Source organism: Erpetoichthys calabaricus, chromosome 2 (genome assembly GCF_900747795.2).
Source record: "Erpetoichthys calabaricus chromosome 2, fErpCal1.3, whole genome shotgun sequence".
NCBI classification, from domain to species: domain Eukaryota; kingdom Metazoa; phylum Chordata; class Cladistia; order Polypteriformes; family Polypteridae; genus Erpetoichthys; species Erpetoichthys calabaricus.
The window spans coordinates 186,532,853-186,558,690 of NC_041395.2; the positions used below are offsets into that span (position 1 = coordinate 186,532,853).

General features: G+C 38.9%; 1 protein-coding gene across 1 annotated transcript in view; it reads left to right on the forward strand.

The window, feature by feature from the left end:
- Nucleotides 1-25,838, forward strand: part of eps8l2 (EPS8 like 2) — a 247,269-nt gene that overhangs the window by 128,743 nt on the left and 92,688 nt on the right. Inside the window, exons 3-5 of the mRNA XM_051922048.1 lie at nucleotides 3,578-3,675; nucleotides 8,930-8,970; nucleotides 15,693-15,748. Of these exons, the coding sequence (XP_051778008.1) occupies nucleotides 8,936-8,970; nucleotides 15,693-15,748 (91 nt within the window). The 5' untranslated portion in view covers nucleotides 3,578-3,675; nucleotides 8,930-8,935. The remainder of the gene's footprint in view (nucleotides 1-3,577; nucleotides 3,676-8,929; nucleotides 8,971-15,692; nucleotides 15,749-25,838) is intronic.

Genomic DNA, 25,838 nt, shown 5'->3' on the forward strand with positions numbered 1-25,838 from the left:
TTTGAGATTTGAGGAGTAAATTAATTTTGGTTTCAAAGGGCAATTTGTGCCCTTACTGAATGAAAGTAGAGGCATTTTATTATCAAATACAGGCATATTGCAAAATATTCAAAATGATCATTTTTCTGTATCACAACAGAAACGATAAGTATTTAGACTCATCAATAGCAGAAACAATTGATAAACTAAGCAGTGTATATGTAAGCGGCGATGTGTACAAAGCAGGTATTGTATAGAATGCCTAGGAAATCTATAGAAAGTGTGACTTTTTTGGCAAAGCATGAAATGTCTGTGTTACTTTAATATGTTTTATACTTTCCATAGGAATTGTATATTATACCTAGGCATTAGCTTTTTGGCAATGCATAGAATGCTTAAGAAATGTTTGAAATTTTAATTGTTTTATACTTTGATGTCCCATTTTCGGCGTTCGATAGATTTCCTAGGCATTCTACACAATGCCTAATTTTACACATTGACAGTAACATATATATTCAATTTTCTCATTTTATTAAACAAGATATATCAAAACATAAGCAATAATCAATATATTGAACCAATCAGTAGGAAACAAGTTTCATATAAGTCTATAATCCATAGTATTTCAGACCAAGGACAAAATTTGCTAAAATCAAAGATACATCAGACTATCTATACTTAATAGTCACTTATTAGCATAAAATGATTTTACAGTTACGTTGATTTTACTAACAGTATTTTCTGTGAAAAATACTAACATTCTAATCCATTGTGTTTCAAAGTACCAGATTTCAGACAGCCATGAAGATTTTATAACAACAGACAGCTTTACAGCAGTGATATAGCAGAAGGGAGGCACATCACTGGCCTTGTGGAATTAAAGGATTACAGTGGCCATAGTTAGGTTTTCTAGGCTGATTACAATGGCCACAGTTAGGTTCTCTAGGATTATGTTAAAGTGAATTTCAAAGAGGTCAGGCACAGTGACTGATAATGTTTGGACTGAAGTGTGGTTCTGTGAGAAAAAGAGGGTGATCACTACATTTAGGTGCATGCACAGCAGGAGCAATACTGAAGTAAAAGTTGTTGCTGCAGTACAGGGATCTTTAAATTTAGTCATGGGGAGCTGTAGTGGCTATAGGTTTTTGTTCCAACCTAATTGCTCAATTATAAGCACAACAAATAATGGAATTTTTTACTTAACTTTAAGGCTTGTTAAGGCTTTTATTTCTCTGTTAAAACTAGAATTCCTGAAGCCTACGAAAAAACTTGTAATCCCGGCCCACCTTAAATCCCTTCGCACCTCTCCATTTTCAATCTCTCTTTTGTTTTGTAAATGTGTCGATCAGCACAAGTAGCCTGCTGTCCTATCCCCAATCACCTCCCCCCCCCCCAGCCACACCCCGCCACCACAGAAAGGGCAAATAGTACTCCCAGCTCAAGTGGTTTATCTGAGAGTGAGGTACTTAGAATTGTAGAGGGTAAATAATATCTTGGAATAAATACAATTCATGTGTGTTTCGTGTCTACAACTATCTACGTAAACACATCGGTAAAACACACACGTTTTTCATGTTTTAGTAATAATTGACAAAATGTAAACATGAAGTATATAATGTGTGAAGACTGAAGTCCAAATATCAAATGAACACTTCCACAAAAGGTTCAAGTATAACAAAACAAGTGCGCTTTTATTCAAGAATATAACCGAAGAAAGAGAACTTGGTTTCGGGTAAATCACTAATATGACTACTTGGGTGGTGTAGTGGTAAGAGTTCCATCTGTACCATAATACATCTGTACCATATTCAAACAATGCTAAACAAGAAAATAAACAATTTTTATCTGCCTTTCAAGTATTATATGATGTGGAATTTTTACACTATCAATCAGTAGTGATTCCACTTTAATTAATCAAAACCAGTATATAATTTAAAACAAACATTGTGTGTATAAACAACGTTTTTTTTAGCAGAACTTCCCTCCTTCCTTCCACTTCACAGCTCTGTCTGCATGGCACATTTCAATAGTTTATTTTTCCTGTCTAAGATATGTCCCCTTCTTCACCTGTCAATCCACCCAATTGGTCAGTAGTACCGTTCATCGTCTAATTGTGTCTGCAGGAGACCTTTATTTACATATTCTGGCACATGTCAAACAAGCTGTTGAGTGCCTGTTACTCTTTGTTTTCTGCCTTCTGTACCTTAGTATGGTATTAGTATCACAATATATTGACAAATGAAAAAACATGGGTCAGCTAATTTTCTTTTTTCTTTAACATCACCAAATATCCATCAAGTTCATCAAAATGTTTTGGAGATTTTCAGGGATGTGTTTTTTCTATTGAGGGGTAGGGAGTGTACCCTTCAATTTTGATATATTGAAATGTCCTTTCTTTGCTGATACCTACTGCCTTAGATCTACTATCCTACCATTTTTAACTAAAAGTGAAATAGTGTTTTTGGTGATGAGTGAGTGATGTTGCATTCTTTTTTTAAGTTACAATCAAAACTCACCACTTTTCTTTTTCCATGGCTTCTACTCTTCCTAATTTGAACTATTGTCATTTTCCCAGAGCATCATCTCTGCTTATTACCACTTTTCCATTATTTTTTTAGCTGGTGTCCTTGGCTTTCTGTGTTTTTCCAGATTGACCAGTTGATCTCTGGATCCTGTACTCGGCCATCTCCTCTCAAGATTAGATAAACTTGTATTTATCCATTTATAACAAAATCAATTAAACCATCTTCTCAGTCTGGTTCACCCCTTATCAAAGGAGCCAAGCCGTGTGTTCATCTGTTATGACTAATGTCTGTTTTCTTAAATTGTTTTAGTTCACTTGCAGGTATAAATCAATTTTGAGTGTATTTATGGATGGATACATAACCATGTTCTTTTTATTGACCAGTAAAAATTGTTGGGCATACAATAAGAAAAAAAAATCTATATACAGTATATTTTCTGTGTATACATATATATAATAAAATGAATAGACCTTGACACCAGAAAGAGATTTGAGGCAGCCACCCGTATACTTAAATAAGGATGCAATAATGGAGCTTTGCCAACACAGAAGTGTACAAGTTGAGTTCCAAACAGAAACCGAGTACATGTGGAGGTAGTCTGGCTAGTAGGTCAGTGGCAGTGACGTCATCTGGGGGCCAGAACAGGAAGTGATGTTCTTGGGACCAGAACCGGAAGTGACGTCTTCAGGATCGGACTCAGGCAGAATTTCCCGTCTTTGACCTACAGGAATATCAGAGGAAAGATTAGTGCATGCTACCGCCCCCTGGCCTTGCATGGAATTTCCTTTGATCGGTCCCTCTAGCTGCCTCCCATGCGCACATGTGTGACTATATATATATATAGTGCTTTGAATATATCACCTTCAAGTGACGCTTCATGCACTCATATGATTAGTTTCTGTTTTTACATGCTTAACAGATCTTTTTAATGTTTTACGCAGTCTTGGTAGGTGGTGAAATATCTGATGACTGCCCTATTTAGTTATTAAGGGATATGGTGACTGTGCACTGTCTATTTTGGCTCAGCAAATATGAATATTACTTTTCCCACATATTTTTTCAATTACTTTCAGATTGGTCAAACGGATGTAGCAGGAAGTCTCTAAGATCCTCTAACAGCTTTGCTCAACAAAAACCTTCTGCTTCTAACAGACTCAAAATCCTTTAGGAGGTAAGACAGAAAAGACCAATTGCATATCTAAGGAAAGCATGTTTTAATTACTAGAAAGGAACCAACTTTCATTCTTTGCATAATGACAGCTTGCATGTCATTCACATGTGAGGTAGATTGCCCATCTGAGGACAACCATGTCAATGCAGTTCTGTTTCCTTGTGTCTTAAAATGCATTGCCTTATTGGCAATGAAGAGTCCAACCATTGTAAGAGCAGAAACTTTTTGCCAAATGTGTTTAACCTATTAAGATTATTGGGCATTCTCTTAAGCGGTTTTGAATTGATCATTGCAAAGTTTTGAAAGTGCCTTTTGGCAAATCCATTAACTAATAAGAAAGACAGGGTTTTCTTGCACTGTGCTTCTACACTCTAGCTCTTAGCCACAATTTACATCCTTTCAACTTACACCATCTTGTAATATGCCTTCTAGTAAAATTTATTTTTTCAGAATTCAGCCATGCTGTGTACTGGACATTCATCAACAAAATATAACTTATTAAAGATTTTGTTAAAATGTCTAATTAAAAATTCTGACAAAATGTAAATATAAATCACTGAAATTTCTACCTCTGATTCCTAAAGATGATATGTCTGTTTAAAAAGATACTTTAATTGTGTTTTAAACCCAGACCTGGATAGGTCTTCAGCTATAGCAGCAATAACATCTAATACTGCAAAAATAATTATATAGTTTGTAGTGGATCAGACATTATCAGACCAATGGAGGATTTTAAATCCTAACCTTAGAACATATTCCTTCTTCATCATTGTTACTCAAGAATTGATTATTTCTTCATAAACAATAATTTTTTGCCATTTATCAAATCTTGACTCTATTGTCCTCTCTGACCGTGCCCCTCTGATCATGGAGCTTAATTTACTATGTCCTACACACTCATCTCGTAACTGGCGTCTTAAGCCCCTGTCATTAGCTGATGAGCACTGTACAGAATTTATATCCAAGCAAATTAATTATTTTATGGAGACAAATGCCTGGGGACTCTGCAGGTATGCTCTGGGAAACTCTGAAGGCATTTTTAAGAGGACAGATTATTTCATATATATCTCCCAAAAATAAATTTGAAACCAAGAAGGCATCTGAGTTAATCTCTAGATGAGGCACTTCATAGGAAAAGACAGGTTTTGCAATCAGAATTTAACCTCTTGACTATTACAGAAATGGAACAGCTCCTCCTTAAATCACAACATCATTATTATGAATACAGAGAGAAAGCCAATAAGATTTTAGCTCAACAAATCCTCAAGCAGGAAGTCCACAATGCAATAACTGCAATTACCAACATAGACTGAGATAAAATCATAGACCATAAAAATATAACGCACTCATTTAGAGTACCCTAAGTCCTTATATTACACTCAGTATAAAGAAGATAAGACACAATCTAATCAGTTCTTTGACTCATTACAGATACTACAGTGTGCATCATATAGACCAATCTCACTCCTGAATAATGGCATTAAGATACTCTCCAAAGTTCTATCTAGAAGGATTGAGAAAGTGTTTCCTTCATTAATATAACAAGACCAAACCAGATTTATTAATGGTAGATAATTAGCTTCTAATATTCAACATTTGTTTAATGTAATACATTCACTCATTAAATCTAACACCTCAGAGATCTTACTATCTTTGGATGCAGAATAAGCATTTGACATGGTTGAATGGGACTACATATTCACCACATTGCACACATTTACGTTAGGCCCGAACATATGTGCATGGATCAAATTACTCTTTACTAGTCCAGAAGCCTCAATTTATATTAACATTAGGAATTTGAGAGAAGCTGTAATAAGTAGCATATTCAAAAAGAGTTTAGAAGAGAGCAATGTTGGAAAAAAATGGGGATGGAGATTAAGGATGGAAGTTAATTGGACTCCGCATGTCCTAGGTACCAGCCTTACCTGAAGGAAAAAGAAGGAATTGGGAAATGAGTATTTAAAGTTGAGGGATTGAAATATCTTTTTCGTTTAATAACCAAAGATTTCATTGAGGGAAATATTTGAGAATATGGGGGAAATGAGAATATGAAGGAAAGATATGTGAAGGCCTTAGATATCAAAAGAAGTACTGTTAAGTGGAGTGTAGATTTACTGTCTCACAAAGAAAATCACAGTTTTTCAATTTGGCACCACACCACACAGTAGAAAGTGCTATTATCTTATTGGAAAGAAATAGGAGACTCAAAAGACAGTATAAAGCATATTTTTTAACTGTAACAATTACAAAATTTAGTTTGCTAACATTGTTGTCAACTTTTATTAATTTTTTTTATTTCTTGATAGCATCTATTTGTTTATGTGGAATAGATACTGCTCAAAAAAATTAAGAAACACTTTTTAATCAGAGTATAACATTGAGTCAATGAAATTTCTGGGATATTGATATGGTCAGTTAAGTAGCAGAGGGGGTTGTTAATCAGTTTCAGCTGCTATGATATTAATGAAATTAACAACAGGTGCACTAGAGGGGGAACAATGAGATGACCCCCAAAACAGGAATGGTTTAACAGGTGTGGCCCACTGACATTTTCCCCTCCACATCTTTTCTGACTGTTTTTTCACTAGTTTTGCATTTGGCTACGGTCAGTGTCACTACTGGTAGCATGAGGCAATACCTGGACCCTACAGAGGTTGCACAGGTAGTCCAACTTCTACAGGATGGCCCATCAATACATGCCATTGCTAGAACGTTTACTGTGTCTCCCATCACAGTCTCAAAGGCATGGAGGAGATTCCAGGAGACAGGCAGTTACTCTAGGAGACTTGGTCAGGGCTGTAGAAGGTCCTTAAGTCATCAGCAGGACCGGTATCTGCTCCTTTGGTCAAAGAGGAACAGGATGAGCTCTGCCAGGGCCCTACAAAATGCCCTCCAGCAGGCCACTGGTGTGAATGTCTCTGACCAAACAATCAGAAACAGACTTCATTAGGGTGGCCTGAGGGCCCGACGTCCTCTAGTAGGCCCTGTACTCACTGTTGCGCACCGTGGAGCTTGATTGGCATTTGCCATAGAATATCAGAATTGGCAGGTCCACCACTGGCGCCATGTGCTTTTCTCAGATGAGAGCAGGTTCACCCTGAGCACATGTGACAGACGTGAAAGGGTCTGGAGAAGCCGTGGAGAACGGTATGCTGCCTGTAACATCGTTCAGCATGACCGGTTTGGTGGTGGGTCAGTGATGGTCTGGGGAGGCATATCCATGGAGGGACGCACAGACCTCTACAAGCTAGACAATGGCACCTTGACTGCCATTAAGTGTCAGGATGAAATCCTCGGACCCATTGTCAGACCTTATGCTGGTGCAGTGGGTCCTGGGTTCCTGCTGGTGCACAACAATGCCCGACCTCATGTGGTGAGAGTATGCAGGCAGTTCCTGGAGGATGAAGGAATTGATACCATTGACTGGCCCCCACACTCACCTGACCTAAATCTAGTAGAACACCTTTGGGACATTATGTTTTGGTCCATCCGATGCCACCAGGTTGCACCTCAGTGATGCCCTGGTCCAGATCTGGGAGGAGGTCCCCTAGGACACCATCTGTCGTCTCATTAGGAGCATGCCCCGATGTTGTCAGGCAAGCATACAAGTACGTGGGGGGCCATATAAACTACTGAGTACGATTGTGAGTAGCTGCAATGAAATTTTGGCAAAATGGACTAGTCTGCCACATCATTTTTTCACTTTGATTTTTGGGGTGTCTTTGAATTCAGCCCTCTGTAGGTCGATAATTTTCATTTCCATCAAACAATGTGGCATACTTTCATTCCTAACACATTACCCAGTCCATATCAGTATAGATATCCAGCATGATTTTTTCCCATTGAGATCTGATGTGTTTTTAAAGTGTTCCTTTAATTTGTTTGAGCAGTTTATTTAATTGGCTAATTTATATATTTCTAAAAAATTGTTTATCTTCTCTTTACAGTAAATAAATTATGTGTAGCTATTACTTAATTGTGAATTATAATTTTATCTAATTGCTTCTAACAGTGTAATTTAAAGATTTTTTAAAATGTTTTCTTTGTATTTTTGGGGTAGTGTCTGTTTTAATTACTGTATATACTCACATATAAGTTGGGTCTTGAAACCCGAAAAATTGATCATAAAAGCAGACCCCGACTTATATGCCCGTTCAAAAATGCGACATTTAATTTTTTTTTTTTTTACATCTTCTTGCTTCCTCCAATCTTGCATCAGTTTCTCAGATGCATCGAATTTTGTTGCAACAGCGCAGTTACCAATTTCTTTTGCTACTTCAACAATGTTTAATTTAAAACCAGCTTCATATTTTCTTCTGATTGAATGCTCCATCGTGGATAGGGGATGCTCTTACAATCAAGGTGTATGAGGGTGTGAGATACAAAAAACACAAATCAGTGCAACATTGCTTCGGAATAGTTTGGGTATTACTATGTAATGTACTACTATGTAGTCATGTAGGCACAATACTTAGAAAAAAAGGCAGTGTGCTCCGTGGTTACTCTCTCAGGTGGGCGTTAGCATATCATAATCTCTTGGACCAATTGCGTGAGTTTTCTGCATTCGACTTATAAAATACCAAAAAATATACAGTAAAATCAAGTCCCAGCTTATATGTGGGAGAACTTATCCATGAGTACATACAGTAATTTGACTGAATTAAATGGACTTATAAAAGAATGTAATATGTAGCCTGTCTATTCATATTATAGATTTACATGATTAAAATCCACATCAATTATGAAGTAGGTTTAAAAAAGAAACATCTACATTAAAGAGAGTGTCCATGGGGAAACAGTAAACAACTACTGCAAGCTACTGTTTAGAAGTAGTTTACTTTCTGTTTAGAACTATTTACTTACTATTTAGGAGTTGTGGAAATAAGATTTATCATCTTATATAATTTTGTACAGAACAATTTTGTCAAAAATTTAAGAGAGAAAAAAGTAAAATAATTTTAACAATCTATACAAGGAAAATTTGATACTTTTCTCTGAAGTAAAAGGTTACTGAAAAGTAGAGTTTGCTAAAATATATTTATGTTCTGTGATTTTTTTAATATTTAATGTTTCTTCAGGCTTTGTGTGGAATGTTACAGCTATGAAGTGACAGAATGACATGAACAGTGTGGCTTGTAGCTGATCTAAAAATAAAGGGGCTCATTGTTAGTTAATTATTTTGTTGATTTTATATAAGTATTTATTAATTGTTTGTTTGCTTGTTTTTTCCATTTTATTTGAACAACCATAGCTGACCATGAACCACCTGGGGCTCCCTGGAAGCCATGCCAAGTAAGTTACATTTAACAGTGCACTCAAACTCAGTCACACTCAAACTGATTTTTTAAATTACTTACTTTACTTAGTGTAAAGTCAAGCAAAATGACACCTTTTATTGGCTAACTAAAAATATTACAATATGCAAGCTTTCGAGGCAACTCAGGTCCCTTCTTCAGCCTGGCCTGAGTTGCCTCGAAAGCTTGCATATTGTAATCTTTTTAGTTAGTTAATAAATGGTGTCATTTTGCTTGACTTTTCACTACATTCATAATGGCTAACATGGTACAACACCCTAGTATTACCGTATATACTCCAATGGAGGCCCCCAGCGTTTTTTTGAAAAACTAGCCTCGGCTCCCGCGCTTAATAGAGACCGGCTGCTATTAGAGACCGCCCATTATTAACAAAAACCTTCAGAACGCAATATTTTTTTGCGTGTGTCAGTACAGGTAGGTACACAAAAATATTGACTAATATTACAAACAGCTACTTTATTTGAATTTCACATGCTGCATAAGACTGTTAAAGATAAATGGTAATGTCTAAGATAAATGGCAATGTCTTTCTGTACCTTTTGCTGCTATTCGTCGTCAGAATCCGCAATGACAGCTTCATTGTTGTCCAGTTCACTATCGTCTTCCTCTTCTTCCAGGTTTGTCACGACGCTTTGAATTCTTGCCACTGACAATTTCTCTCTTCCTTCAAAACACAGCTTATTTTCTTTGAGGCAATGAATTAATGAATCCTCAATGCCGTCAATAGAATTGGTGATGCCACAATTTTTGAAAGATTCCCGAATCATTTCATGTGAGATTTCATCCGATGTAGACATGATCCATGTCACCATCAGACATCGTGAAGGTGCGCGCAAATTTCCACCTCGTGTGAGTTCTTTGTCATTTTCACCTGCCATCCAATTTTCATACAATGTTCTGATCTTGTCCTTGAAAGATTTGTTCCATGAAACGTCTGCTGGCTGCACATATTTTGTGCAACCTCCTGGAACAACTGCTGTGTCCATGTTGTACTTTTTGAGCTCCCGTTTAATGTTTGCACTGATATGGCAATGATAAGAGTCCCAAACCAGAAGTCTCTTTTTGCAGCCATTGGATTGTGAGATCTTCGTTCATCAATCCGTTTTGGGAACATGTTATGACGGCTCCTTGAAGTTGAACATCTTGCTGCAACCTAGTCACTTCTCATATTCCACGTCTAAATACGATGAACGGCTTCATTTTGGTTCCATCACCCTTGGTCGCAAGAACTAATGTAAAATGATCTTTCTCATGGCCAGTAGTTTTGATAGAGACTGTTTTTGCTCCGCTGGGATGAACGGTTGTCTCACCCAGCATGTCAAACCAAACTGACGTCTCATCCATTCCAATAATGTTGCATTCTCGGATACCTTTGCTCATCCGCAACTGAGAAATCCACATCACAAAAGAAACAGCTTTGTCAATCAGTTTATCTTGATCTTTTTGAGCCACAGTTGTTTTTTGTCTGAGAGATAACGAATTACGCTCCATAAATTTTTGCAACCAGCTGGAACTCGCAACAAAAGTCTCCTTTCTCTTGGATTCTTCATTGATCTCGGTATTGAAAATCAGTTTCGCTCGTTCACGAATCATCTTTCTGGAAATGTGGACGGATTTTCGCCACTGCTCTAGAATCCAGGACAATACACGGTCTTCAAGTTCTTCACTAACTTTCTTGATTCCTCCTCCTTCTATCCACTTTCTGCTTGCACCTTTGTTGACTTTCGCAGATACAAGACTCTCATATTGTTTCTTCCACTCTCTGATTCTTTTTGGATCAACACCATAATGACGAGCGGTTTCTTTCGCGTATTCCACTGCATGAATCTTAAAGGCAATGTCAAATGACCGTTTCAGCGGCATTATGGAAGGCAATGTACCGTAGATCGACACGACTGTATAGGTGAAAAAACTGCTATGGTAAACTCTGCTGACCCACTACCGGCACCGTCCTCGCGCACTGCTTCTTCCAAATGAGACAGGAATGTTGTACAGTTTCTCAAAATGCCAAAGTGGAAGGGTGCTCCAGAGTGGTCTCTTTGTTTCGCACTTCAGAAATATAACAAGGGCCCCTCATATTGCTGGTGAAGAAATCACGTGAAAGGATTAAAATGACAAGAAAATTCCATTTTAGCGGATACGATAACGGCAGGTCTTTCTTTGTTACTCCCCTCTCTGCCCAAAGGGTAGATATCGTAATCCAGGGCCTCACAGGTCCAAAATAAGTAAATGCGTCCCGGGTCCGACGACCTAGGCCTGTGGTCCGCAAACCGCGGCTCACGAGACGCATGCGGCTCTTTAGCCACTTGAGTGCAACTCTGCCACAAATCGATTTCAACTACGTGTGGGTGAGCGGGGTGTCAGTGGGGTTGACGTAGCGCAAGCGCAAGCGGGGTATGCGGTGTGGAGGAGGCACACGCGACTAACACACGAGTTGAGTGAGAGCAAGCCAGTCACAGCTTGTCCGTCATTGTGTACAGTGGTCAGTGCCAGGCATGCCGAAAAGTCTCACGCGAGCGACGAGAGTACCTTAAGCGCATTAAGCTACTTGTATCTTTCAACCAGCTGCAGATCTCACAGTATTTTTGGCATCAATTTAATAAGTTGTTCTAACTTTGTGTTGCTGCTTTTATTGTTATAAAACGAAACATGCTTTTAGGTGCCACCTATTTGACATGGCTACAAAGAAGAAGCAAAGAAAAACGGAAGACGAGAACCGTGAATTTAAAGTTGAATGGACCAAATCGTTTGCATATATACAAAACTCAAATGGCCTTCTGACCTGTCTTATTTGTCAAGAAAAATTGGTGCATAACAAGAAATCAAATTTGGAGAGACACTTTACAACTAAACACGCATCATTTGGCAGTAAATATCTCGCCGGTGATGCGAGGAAGAAAGCAGTTGAGGAACTTCAGAAGAGTCAAGAAAAATCAAGTTCTGTATTTAATTATTGGGTGCAATCTTCCAACAATGTTAATATTGCAAGCGTTATTGTTAGAAAAAGAGATTGCTAAGAGAGGCAAACCATACACAGATGGTGAGTACATTAAAAGTTGTTTTATAAATGCATCCGAAGAGCTATTCCGGGATTTTAAGAACAAGGCAGACATTCTTAAAAAAATTAAAGAGTTACCACTGTCTGCTAAAACAGTAAAAGATAGGACAGTCAAAATGTCTTCGAATATAACCAATCAGCAAATCGAAGATCTTAAATTGGTTTCAGCTTTATCAATAGCTGTTGACGAGTCTTGTGACATATATGAACAGCGCAAGTTTAACTTTTTGTTTGATTTATTTCGTCTACGGGTCCAAAAGAAGAACTTTTAGGATTATTGCCACTGAAAGGTCAAACACGTGGTGAGGATATTGCAAATGCTGTCATTGAATGCATGGAGAAACATCATATTCCACTCGATAAAATTATTTCAATTTCAACAGATGGGGCAAAAAGTATAACCGGAGTGAGAAAAGGTTTTGTTTCTATTTTGAAGGAAAAAATTAATCACGAGATACTTGTTTACCATTGCATCATTCATCAAGAAGCACTTTGTGCGCAGACATTTCCAGAAGAAATTTGCAATGTTATGGAATTGGTGATCAAGTTTGTCAACACAATTGTAGCTAAAGCTCTTTATCATCACCAATTTAAAGAATTTTTAGTTGAAATGGAGAGGGAATACGCAGATCTTCTGCTGCATAATAAGGTACGTTGGCTTTTAAGAGGAAACGTTTTAAAACGTTTCGCTTCCTTATTATTAGAAATTAAAGTATTTCTACTTGAGAAGGGTGTTGACTATCCTGAACTAACGGACGATCAATAGATCCAAAAATTTTATTTCATGGTAGATGTTACGTCTCATCTAAATAATCTTAATCATAAACTACAGGAGAAAGGAAACACACTATTTTCGATGTTGGAAGAAGTCATTTCATTCGAAAACAAATTATCCCTTTTTGCTCAAGATTTTGAAAGAGAAACATTAATTCATTTTCCAAGCCTGCTGAAACATCGCCAAGAAAATAACTCGGTAATTGACATTTACTATTTCAAAACAGCAATTTTAAATATGAGGAAGCTTTTCTACGGAGGTTTCAGGAATTCAGAAAAAGCATGGCTACATTAGCCTTTGTTAAAAAACCTCTCAGTGCTGACGTAACAGAATTGAATTTTTCTCTTTTTAATATTGACATTGGCACTTTTGAAATGCAATTACTGGAGTTAAAAAACAAAGAATTATGGAGCTCGAAATTTGAACGCCTTAATGCTGATCTGAAAAAATTGGAGAAAAATAAATGTGATTTTAGTTCACAGCACAAGTGGTCTGCTTTGAAAGACCTGGAGAAGGAAGACATGATAATTTTCAACACCTGGAATAGTATTCCTGACTCATATGATCAGTTAAAAAAACTAGCATTTTGCTGTTCTTTCACTCTTTGGATCTATATATTCATGCAAACAATCTTTTTCAAACATGAACCTTATCAAAAGTACATTGAGAAATCGTCTTATTGATGAGAACCTGGAATCCTGCTTGAAATTAAAAACAACGACATACAAACCTGACTTATCCAAACTTTCCAAGGAAATGCAAGGTCATTGTTCACATTAAATGTGTGTTTTGTCATATTTTTATTTTAATGTAAAAAATATTTTTTTGTCAATAAATAAGATTATTATTATTATTTCTGGTTTTATTTAATGTTAGTAGCTAGTTTAAACCGACTCCTAAAAACATGGTTCTTGAAAAGAAATTTGGCTCTCAAAAGAAATCTTAATCGTTGTACTGCTGATCTTTGGCTCTTTTGACTAATGAGTTTGCCGACCACTGACCTAGGCTAATCTCGTTGACAGCGAAAACGATAAAGAATGTGCAGATGGTTAAAAGTGATAAATCTTCGTGGAGACTCTTCATAGCAAAACACATTTGTACCACTCTGTGTTTATCACTACCGTACGGTATTACCATATAATGACCGTGTTTTGGTCAACCCAGCACGAAAATGAAGCAGTTTTACAAACCAGTATATCCGTATTTCTTATATATGCAACGTGCTGACATGCATATGTATTACACACGTCTATATAGATACAGACACTTACAGTGTACTCTAGTAGGCAAATATCAAAGAGCCGGCGGCTGTTAGAGACCTGCTACTATTTGACCGCGTCCCCTCTGAAGCCCGGCGCTTATTAGAGACTGGCAACAATAAGAGACTCGGCGTTTATTGGAGCATATACAGTACTTTACTTAGTAAATTGTTTAAATTATTTAAATCTTAACTTTCATTTAATTTTTCGATATTGTTTTGGTCTATGAATAAACAAAAAAAGTAAATCCATATTTTATGAAAATCGTTTTTTTTTAAGTATGCAAGCACTCCCTATTTAACCTAACATTTACATTTTTTAATAATTTTCCATTTCATTCCTTCAATTTACATTTTAGCTATCAGTTTGTAAGTCTGTTGAACCATTGTTCAGACCCCCCCACCATGGGTATTCTGTCGAAACCACTGAAAAAAACATCTAATTACTGTGTAGAGTGACAAATAAGTTGTCAACAAAACTGAAAAACTTGACAAGTTTTTCTCACCTGATCCATATCCTGTATGGTTCATAAACCATTTTAAGTAAAGGTTTTATTGATTAATGATCTCAAGACTAACAATAAAATGGTTAGAGTCGGCCAGACTAGTGGTAGGAGTATTTCTTTGAAATACAAAGAGATGTTTTTTCATACACCTTCATTAATTCTCTGTAGCTTACGGAGGAGCCCATTTACTTCATAGTGTATTTGTCTGCATCAACTAACAGAATTCTGCTTGGTGGCAAACTCATCTGTTTTCCACCATGGGGGTGACCATTATTTTAACACATGTATAAGGACTCCAGACTCAGAACATTCCAATTACTGAGGCTCAGATTCTCTCTTACTTATTCTTCATTCTCTTTCTGTCTTCAGTTCACATCAGTACTTAAGGAAACAGACTCCCAAACTCTACAGCACTTCCATCACAATAGCTTTATTTTTTTTCTTGCTTTTTATCTTCAAATATTAAGCATGTGATATCCTTGCACAGTCTTCACGTGGCATCTGCTACACCTCTACCTTTATTTTAAGACTGGCACCGTATTTGATAACATCTCTGCATCCTCTAAAAAGCAAAATTATCAATGGATTCAGCTTGAATTTGTCCACCTGTACCTCAACCCCCTGGGAACAACCCCATGCTGTGTATTTGGATGCTGATCCATTCTATCACTTGTGTTCCTTAAACATTTGTCAGTTTTATTCACATGTTTTGTTAATGAATTTTTTGATTCTATCCCTGTGTTCGGATTCAGCGGGTTGGAAAATGGATGGATGGATGGATTTCAATCATGTAGCGTATGTTCTGACTTAACATTTAGAGAATTTAACAATACCCATTATTTCATAAGTTAAATATGGCTATCTGGCGTGGTAACCCACAAAATCAGAATTAGATATTTATTTAATTTCTAAGCATTTCTACAATACCACCAGAAGCCTATAATTGCAAATATGATGAATTTATTCTACATTCATAATGTACTTATTGTATCCAATCTCTGATACTACTGATTCTACTGATGTGCAGAAGAAGTTCTTTTCAAAACGTTCAACACTAAGCAGGTACCTAAAACTAACATGTTTAATCTTCTTCTTTCAATAGTGGGCTGGCACGATCAGACAGTGGAGTTACAAAGATGAGCGCCAAGGCTTTATACGGTAATTGTTATTTATGTAATCTTTTACTCTCAAATTTCTCTCTCTAGTAATTCAATTCTAATCAGATTACATATAAAGCTATTTTAAATTACTAATAAAAGCATGTTTCTTCATACTGTTTTTATGATTTTAACAGAACAGTTCTAGTGTTATAAATCTGGTTGAATTTAATGTTAAAACTGGCAGCAGAATTTTCTCAAAATATGTGGAAATCCTTGCAGTAAATTCTGATGCATTTATACTGGAATCTATATTAACCTTTCTGGATCATGTATAGTGAATTGAAGATGGGAATGTTGATGATGCTGCAAATAAACAAAGTACAAACTCCATACCAGAATTTCCTGAATATATATGTAGTGAGAGACAAAGTCAGGTTTCCTGAAGTCTGTTTAGCAAGCAATCTGTACGTATTTTTCAATACTAGGCATTACACTCAGTATGAAAGCTTTTTGATTTTATGAGCCCACTAAGATCTGGATCCAAGTGGCAAGCAGGTATATACAACGCAGAAAGTGCATATCAATTGGCACAGGTATACACACTAACCTTGTACAGTTTTAGTTAAGGCGAGGAGAAAACTCTTGTTGATGGCACAATATGAATCAATGACTCAGGTGCCGCGAGTGGCAGCCTTTCCAGCAGCTGCATGTATGACTTTACCTTTCTACCTTTTTTATCTATTTTATCTATTTAAATGATCACTCCTGCCACTTTCTTTTACGTGGACTCATTCCCTGGACACTTTTTACTACTTTTTTACTACTTGGAGATGGATTTTTACACATCGAGACTCGTCTATTCAAGTAGTCAACTTCAAGCGCTGAGAACAAATGCCCGTGCCGGTGTGGTTCCCTATTTACCTGACGAGGTAAGAAGGCAGTATCGTGGCAGCAGAGCCGGTGCTAAGATAAATGCGAGGCAGCTTGCAAGAAAGTGGCATTACAAACCTTCAGTGCCTCCTGGGAAATGTGAACTCACTACCAAATAAGATCAATGAACTGGCCGCGCTGGTGAAAAATGTCAGGACCTACAGAGAATGCAGTTTGTTGTGCTTTTGTGAAACGTGGCTAACAACTAGCATCCCAGATGCTAACATGGAGCTACCTGGGTTTAGCACAGTTAGAGCGGACAGAGACGCAAATACCTGCGGAAAGGAGGAGGACTCGCTCTCTATGTAAATACAAGATGGTGCAACTCTGGACATGTAAACGTAAAAATCTCCACTTGCTGCAGGGACATCGAACTGTTGGCCGTAAGTTTGCGTCCCTATTACTTGCCCAGAGACTTTGGACACGTCATTGTTGTTACTGTATACAACCCTCCTCGGGCGGACTTGGAGATAGCGGGTGACATCATCCATTCTGATGTTGCTAAAATGCAAACGCAGCACCCCGAGGTGCTTGTGCTAATCCCTGGACAAAACATTACCTGCCTTCTCCCAGTATGTACATTGTAACACCCGGGGAAATAGGACTATTGATCTAATGTATGCAAACGTTAAAGACGCATACAGCGCCACCCCACTGCCTGTGCTTGGGAAAGCAGATCATAACCTGGTTCTGCTTCAGCCTCACTACAAACCCAGAGTGAGGGACCTACCTACAATCATGCGCTCATTCAGGAAGTGGTCCCCTGAGGCAGAGCAGGTTCTGAGAGACAGCTTTGGAACTAAAGACTAGGATATCCTGCAGCGATCATATAGTGAGAACATTGAGGAGGTTGTTGACTGCACTACTGACTACATCAACTTCTGTATGGACATTGTAGTTCCAGTAAGAACAGTACGCTGCTATGCTAACAACAAGCCATGGATTACAAGTGACATCAAGGGCCTTTTGAACCAGAAGAAAAGGGCTTTTAAAGGTGGTGATCAGCATGAGCTCAAGCACATGCAGAAGGAACTCCGAGTCCAGCTCAGAGTGGTGAAGGAGCAGTACAGGAGAAAACTGGAGCAGAAGTTGCAGAATAACAGAATGAAGGAAGTGTGGGATGGGATGAAGATCATCACTGGCTGCAGCTTGAAGCGGGGAGCCACCATCGAGAGAGACGTGGAGAGAGCAAACCAGATGAACAACTTCTTTAACAGGTTTGACCACCCTAAACCACTCTCACCTCGGAGTACTGCACCCTCCACCCATCCTTCTGCTGATGCCAGCATAGGAGAGAGTTTCCCCCCACCCATAATTACAGCAGCCCAAGTAAGCAGAGAGCTGAGGAGACTTCGTGTCAGCAAGCAGTGAATCCAGATGGAGTATCGCCACGACTGCTGAAGGCCTGTGCGTTGGAGCTGGAGAGTCCTCTACAGCGCATCTTCAACCTGACCCTGGAACAGGGGAGAGTCCTGAGGCTTTGGAAAACATCTTGCATCACCCCAGTCCCAAAGGTATCACGTCCTGGTGAGCTGAATGACTTCCGGCCTGTCGCTCTGACGTCACATATGATGAAGACCATGGAACGGCTGCTGCTTCACCACCTGAGGCCACAGGTCCGCCACGCCCTCGACCCTCTGCAGTTCGCATACCAGGAGAAGGTGGGAGCGGAGGATGCCATCATCTACATGCTACACCAATCCCTCTCCCACTTGGACAGAGGCAGTGGTGCAGTAAGAATTATATTTCTGGACTTCTCTAGTGCCTTCAACACCATCCAAGCTCTGCTCCTCAGGGACAAGCTGACAGAGATGGGAGTAGATTCATACCTGCTGGCATGGATCATGGACTATCTTACAGATAGACCTCAGTATGTGTGTTTCGGGAACTGTAGGTCTGACATTGTGGTCAGCAACACTTTCTCCGGTCCTGTTCAGCCTATATACATCGGACTTCCAATACAACTCAGAGTCATGCCACATGCAAAAGTTCACTGACAACACTGCTATCATGGGCTGCAACAGGAGTGGGCAGGAGGAGGAGTATAGGGACCTAATCAAGGATTTTGTTAAATGGTGCGACTCAAACCACCTACACCTGAACACCAGCAAAACCAAGGAGCTGGTGGTGGATTTTAGGAGACCCAGGCCCCTCATGGACCCTGTGATCATCAGAGGTGACTGTGTGCAGAGGGTGCAGACCTATAAATACCTGGGAGTGCAGCTGGATGATAAATTGGACTGGACTGCCAATACTGATGCTCTGTGCAAGAGAGGACAGAGCCGACTATACTTCCTTAGAAGGCTGACATCCTTCAACATCTGCAATAAGATGCTGCAGATGTTCTATCTAATATGCTACCAAAGCTCATAGTAAATTTACATAGTAATAATATGCAACTGTATTTTAGTAAGATGAGGCAAAAATATTTACTATTTAAGATATTTGTGCCCCTTTCAAACACAGAATCTGAGAAGTTCGTGGGACAGCCACCTGAAGAATTTACTTGGTTTTGCTCCTTCACAAATTCCAGAATGAAATGATAATTACTCTTGTCAACATTGTTCATAACAAAAACCTTTATTAAGTGGAAAGTTGTATATAGAGACCATAATTGCCATTTTCACCGTTGTTTCAGTTTTATGTCCTAGTGTAAAGACTTGTGGACATAACTTGTTAAGTACTGCATTTGTTCTGTTGCTTTACTGTTGTCTAAATAAATACAGTATATCTATTTTGAATGAAAAACAAATAATTATAGTGACTGTGTATTGATAGAATTTTTTGTGAGAAACCAGGAGAATCTCAGTCAAACATAATAAGGTCAAAGATGAGAGATCAATTAAACTATAATGAAACCAGAGCATGAGACAAAAAAAACATTAGTCAAAACGCCAAATCAAGAGGTCAGTACCGAAAAACAATTCCAAGAAAGAATTTTTAACAAAAAATTGTGAAGAATTTGAGATCCATAGATTTGATATGGAAGTTCATCTGCGGCCGACCTTTTAACCCATTGTGCTGATTATAAATAGGATGGAGACCAAGAGATGGGTATAAAAAATAGTGCAGACTGTAGGAAGTTAAATGGTGGTCAGAACGTTACAAAAAAAAATATAAAAATAACACAACTCCTAAACTATCTGTAGAATTGAACAATAAATGTCAAAAAATAATTCACCTGATTCAGAAGACCCCCAAATCAAGTATGACATCATGCCAAATGATGAATAACATTGGATAAAAAAATAATAACACAACCCAAACATAGCAATAGTCAGAAAAAGTTTTAGTGTCTAATGGGATGCTTAATTTATTTACAGTAATGTCTCAAGGATCAAAAGTCTGTTGGACTTGGGACAAATGGTGGTGATTACCAAAGCAGAAGGTTTATTTAAGTTTCAGATTGGCAACTTCCAGTCTGTTGGTGTATTAAACAGGAAGGGGCAGGGCTTGAGACATCATGGCAGAAGTAACATAATGCTTTATCTAGAAAGTTAGTGACTGTGCAACATTTTTATTCATCCTCCTGTGTTTCTCTACACCAGGGCTATTCAATTACAAATTCAGTTGGGCCAGATTGTCAAACCAAGAAGGTTAGCTGGGCCAGTCATTTTAGCAGCAAAGCAGCTTGTAATGACAAATTTTAAAACCAACACAAACAAATTTATTGAAAAACATAAGGTTTATTTGTTGTTTCTCTTTTAACTTTGGTCAGTTTGCAGAGCAAAAGGTGCATAAAAAAAGAGCTGAATTAACAGACTCTGAGGTAGCCCCTATTTTTTCCACTTACAAAAGAAAAAAAACTGACCTAGGCTACATATCTGACCTATCTGATCACAAAGTGCATAAAACAAAATAGTGCAAAGTAGTAGGCTATTAGAAATAACATTGTTTCCTTTTGAAACAAAATAAACAACTTGCACACATTTGACCCAGGAACATCTCAAAGTGCATAAAATAAAAAGTGCACAGTATTCACAACTATAACAACACTGAGGGAACATATTTTAAATCACCATGTGTGATTAGGCATGACTCTGTTACGCATCCCACATTATATTGATGTATTGTAGGCTACAGTTACCCTGCTGACTTAGTGGGAGAAGTGACATTTTTTGTTTTGAACGAGAGCAGTGACTTTAGGCTCGTAAGTTGTCAATGCAATTCGAAGGCATTGGTGGAGAGTATGGTCAGTCAGGGAGCAACGAGAGTTGCTTTTTATGGAGTTCATGTGTGAAAAACTTGACTCACATGTATATGTTGATCCAAACATACTGAGCATGACGATCGCTACTTTCTTAATGTTAGGGAACTGATGTGCGTTGACGTCAGTCCAAAACATTGCAGGTCCGTTAGTGGAAAGCTCCTGTGCCATGGTTACAGATGACTGCATGTCAACAAGTTCGAGTGTGAATTTCCCCTCGTCAATGGAAGGGACCAGTTTCTTAGCTCTGGCGGATAAGTCCCCTTCTATTGCAACAGTGAACGGGTCTCTGACAAAAACGGCCAACTCTGTGGGCAGATCAAGTCCATCCAATCGACCAGCAAAGTTATTTTTCAACATCGCAATGAAATCTGTCATCACATCCGTGATTTGTGCGGGGGATGAGGTGCATTTGCGGAGTGTCGGAAAATGCAGCATTCGGCCTGTGCTCAAATCATTTGCGAAAAGGTCCAGTTTAACTTGGAATGCGCGCATCTGTTCCACAAGGTCGATGACAGTTTTGTCTCTGCCTTGTAGTCCCAAATTGAGATCGTTCAGGTGTTTGAATATGTCGCTCAGAAAGCAGGCATCGGCCATGAAGTTGTCGTCCAGTATGCGACTCAAGTGCGTTTCTGCCTTTTTTTGCTTGCTGCCGCGGAGGAAAGTTATGATCTCTTCTCTGAGACCGCAGAAACGCTCCAGTGCTTTGCCTTTGGACAGCCACCTCACGTCATTATGCAAAAGAAGGTCGTGGTGCTCTGCAGACATTTTTGACAGCAGCATGCGGAATAAGCGGTGTTGGAGGCTTGATGTGGAGCGAATAAAATTAATTATAGCCATAACGCTGTCCATTGTCGTTTTGAGCGCCCCGCTTAGTTTTGCGCACAACACCGCCTGATGCACAATGCAGTGTAAGGAGATCAACTGAGGTGCAACAGCGGACCAACGTGCTGCCAAACCATTCACTTTCCCTGTCATGGACGGAGCCCCATCTGTCACAAGCATGCACACACGCTTCATATCCAGACCACTGTCTTTAAAATAGGCGGAAATTTTCCCAAAGACTATATCGCCAGTTGTGTGTCCTTCTAACGGCAGTAGGCCGAGCAGCTCCTCTCGGAAGCATTTGCCATCAAAAAAACGGACATATATGCACAACTGAGCAGTATCAGTTTTGTCTGTGGACTCATCTACTGCTATAGACATAGTATCAGCTTTCATCAGGTCTCCTAACAGCGTTTCATACACATCTGCAGCAAGAATTTCAACCCTACGAATGTTTGAAGTATCTGACAGGAGTACGTATTTTATAGCAGATACCACGCTCATTTTAATTTTATCGTCATTTATCACCTCATCCATGACAGCCAGCATACAGTCCTTCACGGTTTCAGAGTCTGTGAATGGCCTTTTCTTTTTTGCCAGTATCCAGGAAACACGAAGGGATGCTGCAGTAGCTCTCTCTTGGGCTGTGAATGACCACACCATGGTAGTACTGCTCCGGTTGTAAGATGCAATCAAACTCTGCACTTTTGCAGCCCTCTCTTGAGATCCCTCTGGAAAATTGGTGCGAAAAGTGTGGTGTTTCTCAACATGATGCCTCCGCACATTGTAATCTTTAAATACTCCAACGCACTCATTACAAATTAAACACATCGGTTTGGCGTTTGGATGTGGCGGTAAAATAAACAAGTATTTGTCAGTCCAGGCAGGGTTAAACTTACGGTTTTCATTGGCAATTTTATGTTTCAGTGTTGAGAAAGACATATTGATAGTAATCTAAGCTACTACCGGCACGCTCTGCATTGTTTGCATGTTGCAGGCTACGTAATTTACGTAGGAATGCGCGTTTTTGGCGGGACCATAGACATAATAAATACTTTATATTTATATTAATATACTATATATTTATATTAATATAATATATATATATTTATATTAAATTATATTAAATAACAATTTATGAATAATATATATAAATTTATTATCTATGGGCGGAACCACGGGCTGGGCCACTCAGAGGTTGATTCTGGGCCGCATGTGGCCCGCGGGCCGCCAATTGAATAGCCCTGCTCTACACCATAGAGCATGACATACCCCACGTGCTCACATCAGACAATTTACATAGTAAATCGAGGCACACAAGACATATTATAATGTGGGGTTCCAGTCAGGAGGCCCCTTTTAATTAACAGATGTTTAATTAGCAAGTGAAATCATTTAGCAATTAAAACAAGCAGTGTGTCACCAGAGGATGTACAGTATTAATTCTGGGCATACTCTAGGCAGCATCACCTGCTCTGGCTGAAGTTACATGCTTAACACTAGAATTACCAAAGCCTACGAAAAAACTCGTAAATCCAGCCCACCTTAAATCCCTTCGCACTTCTCAGTCAGTGTCTTCTGTCTTGTAAATGTGCCGATCAAGACAAGCAGCCTACTATTCCATCCCCCCACCGCCATAGAACGGCAACAAAGTTCTCCCTGTTCCAGCCTTCATTATCTGGGAGTGAAGTGCTAGAGTTTTAGAATGGAAATAATAGATTGTTATTTGGAACACATGCAGTCAGTCAGTCAGTCATTGTCCAACACACTATATCCTAACACAGGGTCACAAGGGTCAGGTGGAGCCAATCCCAGCCAACACAGGGCGCAAGGCAGGAACAAATCCCGGACAGGGTGGCAGCCCACTGCAGGAAATTATTTACATGCTTTAAAAAATGGATAAACAAATGTATTAAAATTGGCAACGTTAAAGGTAAATAATATTTGCATTTAGTTAAAATCAAATAATAAATTTTATTAAAGGACAATATGTGGAGTATTTGTCAGTTGACTCAATAAAAGATTAAACTGAGCTAGACAAAACCAGCTTTCCTGTCATATTCCTCAATTCTGTCACTCCAACTGGAATGCCTATACATCAACTTTAAATTGAATATACAGTGCATCCGGAAAGTATTCACAGCGCATCACTTTTTCCACATTTTGTTATGTTACAGCATTATTCCAAAATGGATTAAATGAATTTTTTTCCTCAGAATTCTACACACAACACCCCATAATGACAATGTGAAAAAAGTTTACTTGAGGTTTTTGCAAATTTATTAAAAATAAAAAAACCTGAGAAATCACATGTACATAAGTATTCACAGCATTTGCTCAATACTTTGTCGATGCACCTTTGGCAGCAATTACAGCCTCAAGTCTTTTGGAATATGATGCCAAAAGCTTGGCACACCTATCCTTGGCCAGTTTCACCCATTCCTCTTTGCAACACCTCTCAAGCTCCATCACGTTGGATGGGAAGCGTCGGTGCACAGCCATTTTAAGATCTCTCCAGAGATGTTCAATCGGATTCAAGTCTGGGCTCTGGCTGGGCCACTCAAGGACATTCACAGAGTTGTCCTGAAGCCACTCCTTTGATATCTTGGCTGTGTGCTTAGGGTCGTTGTCCTGCTGAAAGATGAACCGTCGCCCCAGTCTGAGGTCAAGAGCGCTCTGGAGCAGGTTTTCATCCAGGATGTCTCTGTACATTGCTGCAGTCATCTTTCCCTTTATCCTGACTAGTCTCCCAGTCCCTGCCACTGAAAAACATCCCCACAGCATGATGCTGCCACCACCATGCTTCACTGTAGGGATGGTATTGGCCTGGTGATGAGCGGTGCCTAATTTCCTCCAAACGTGACGCCTGGCATTCACACCAAAGAGTTCAATCTTTGTCTCATCAGACCAGAGAATTTTTTTTCTCATGGTCTGAGAGTCCTTCAGGTGCCTTTTGGCAAACTCCAGGCGGGCTGCCATGTGCCTTTTACTAAGGAGTGGCTTCTGTCTGGCCACTCTACCATACAGGCCTGATTGGTGGATTGCTTCAGAGATGGTTGTCCTTCTGGAAGGTTCTCCTCTCTCCACAGAGGACCTCTGGAGTTCTGACAGAGTGACCATCGGGTTCTTGGTCACCTCCCTGACTAAGGCTCTTCTCCCCATATCGCTCAGTTTAGATAGCCAGCCAGCTCTAGGAAGAGTCCTGGTGGTTTCGAACTTCTTCCACTTACGGATGATGGAGGCCACTGTGCTCATTGGGACCTTCAAAGCAGCAGAAATGTTTCTGTAACCTTCCCCAGATTTGAGCCTCGAGACAAGCCTGTCTCAGAGGTCTACAGACAATTCCTTTGACTTCATGCTTGGTTTGTGTTCTGACATGAACTGTCAACTGTGGGACCTTATATAGACAGGTGTGTGCCTTTCCAAATCATGTCCAATCAACTGCATTTAGCACAGGTGGATTCCAATTACGCTGCAGAAACATCTCAAGGATGATCAGGGAAAACAGGATGCACCTGAGCTCAATTTTGAGCTTCATGGCAAAGGCTGTAAATACTTATGTACATGTGCTTTCTCAATTTTTTATTTTTAATAATTTTGCAAAAATCTCAAGTAAACTTTTTTCACATTGTCATTATGGGGTGTTGTGTGTAGAAGTCTGAGGAAAAAATGAATTTAATCCATTTTGGAATAAGGCTGTAACATAACAAAATGTGGAAAAAGTGATGCGCTGTGAATACTTTCCGGATGCACTGTAGGATCCATTATTATTCTTTTGTGGAACATTAATATCTTAAAGGACAGAATCTTATAATAATAATAATGCATTTTATTTATAGGGCACTTTACATTAAACAGTATCATCTCCAGACAGAGGAGCAGCTTCAGTGACAGACTGCTGTTACTGTCCTGCTCCACTGACAGACTGAGGAGATCGTTCCTCCCCCAAACTATGCGACTCTTCAATTCCACTCAGGGGGGTAAACATTAACATTATTCAAAATAAATCTATCAATCTATCTATCTATCTATCTATCTATTAGCAGTAAATTTCAAAGTGCAACATAAAAAGTTTAAACCAAGGCAAAGCAAGATAAAAACAGAGATAAAACAACAATAATTATAGCATTCTTGTTAATAAGCTTTCCTAAAGAGAAAAGTCTTTAGCTGTTTTTTAAAACAGCCC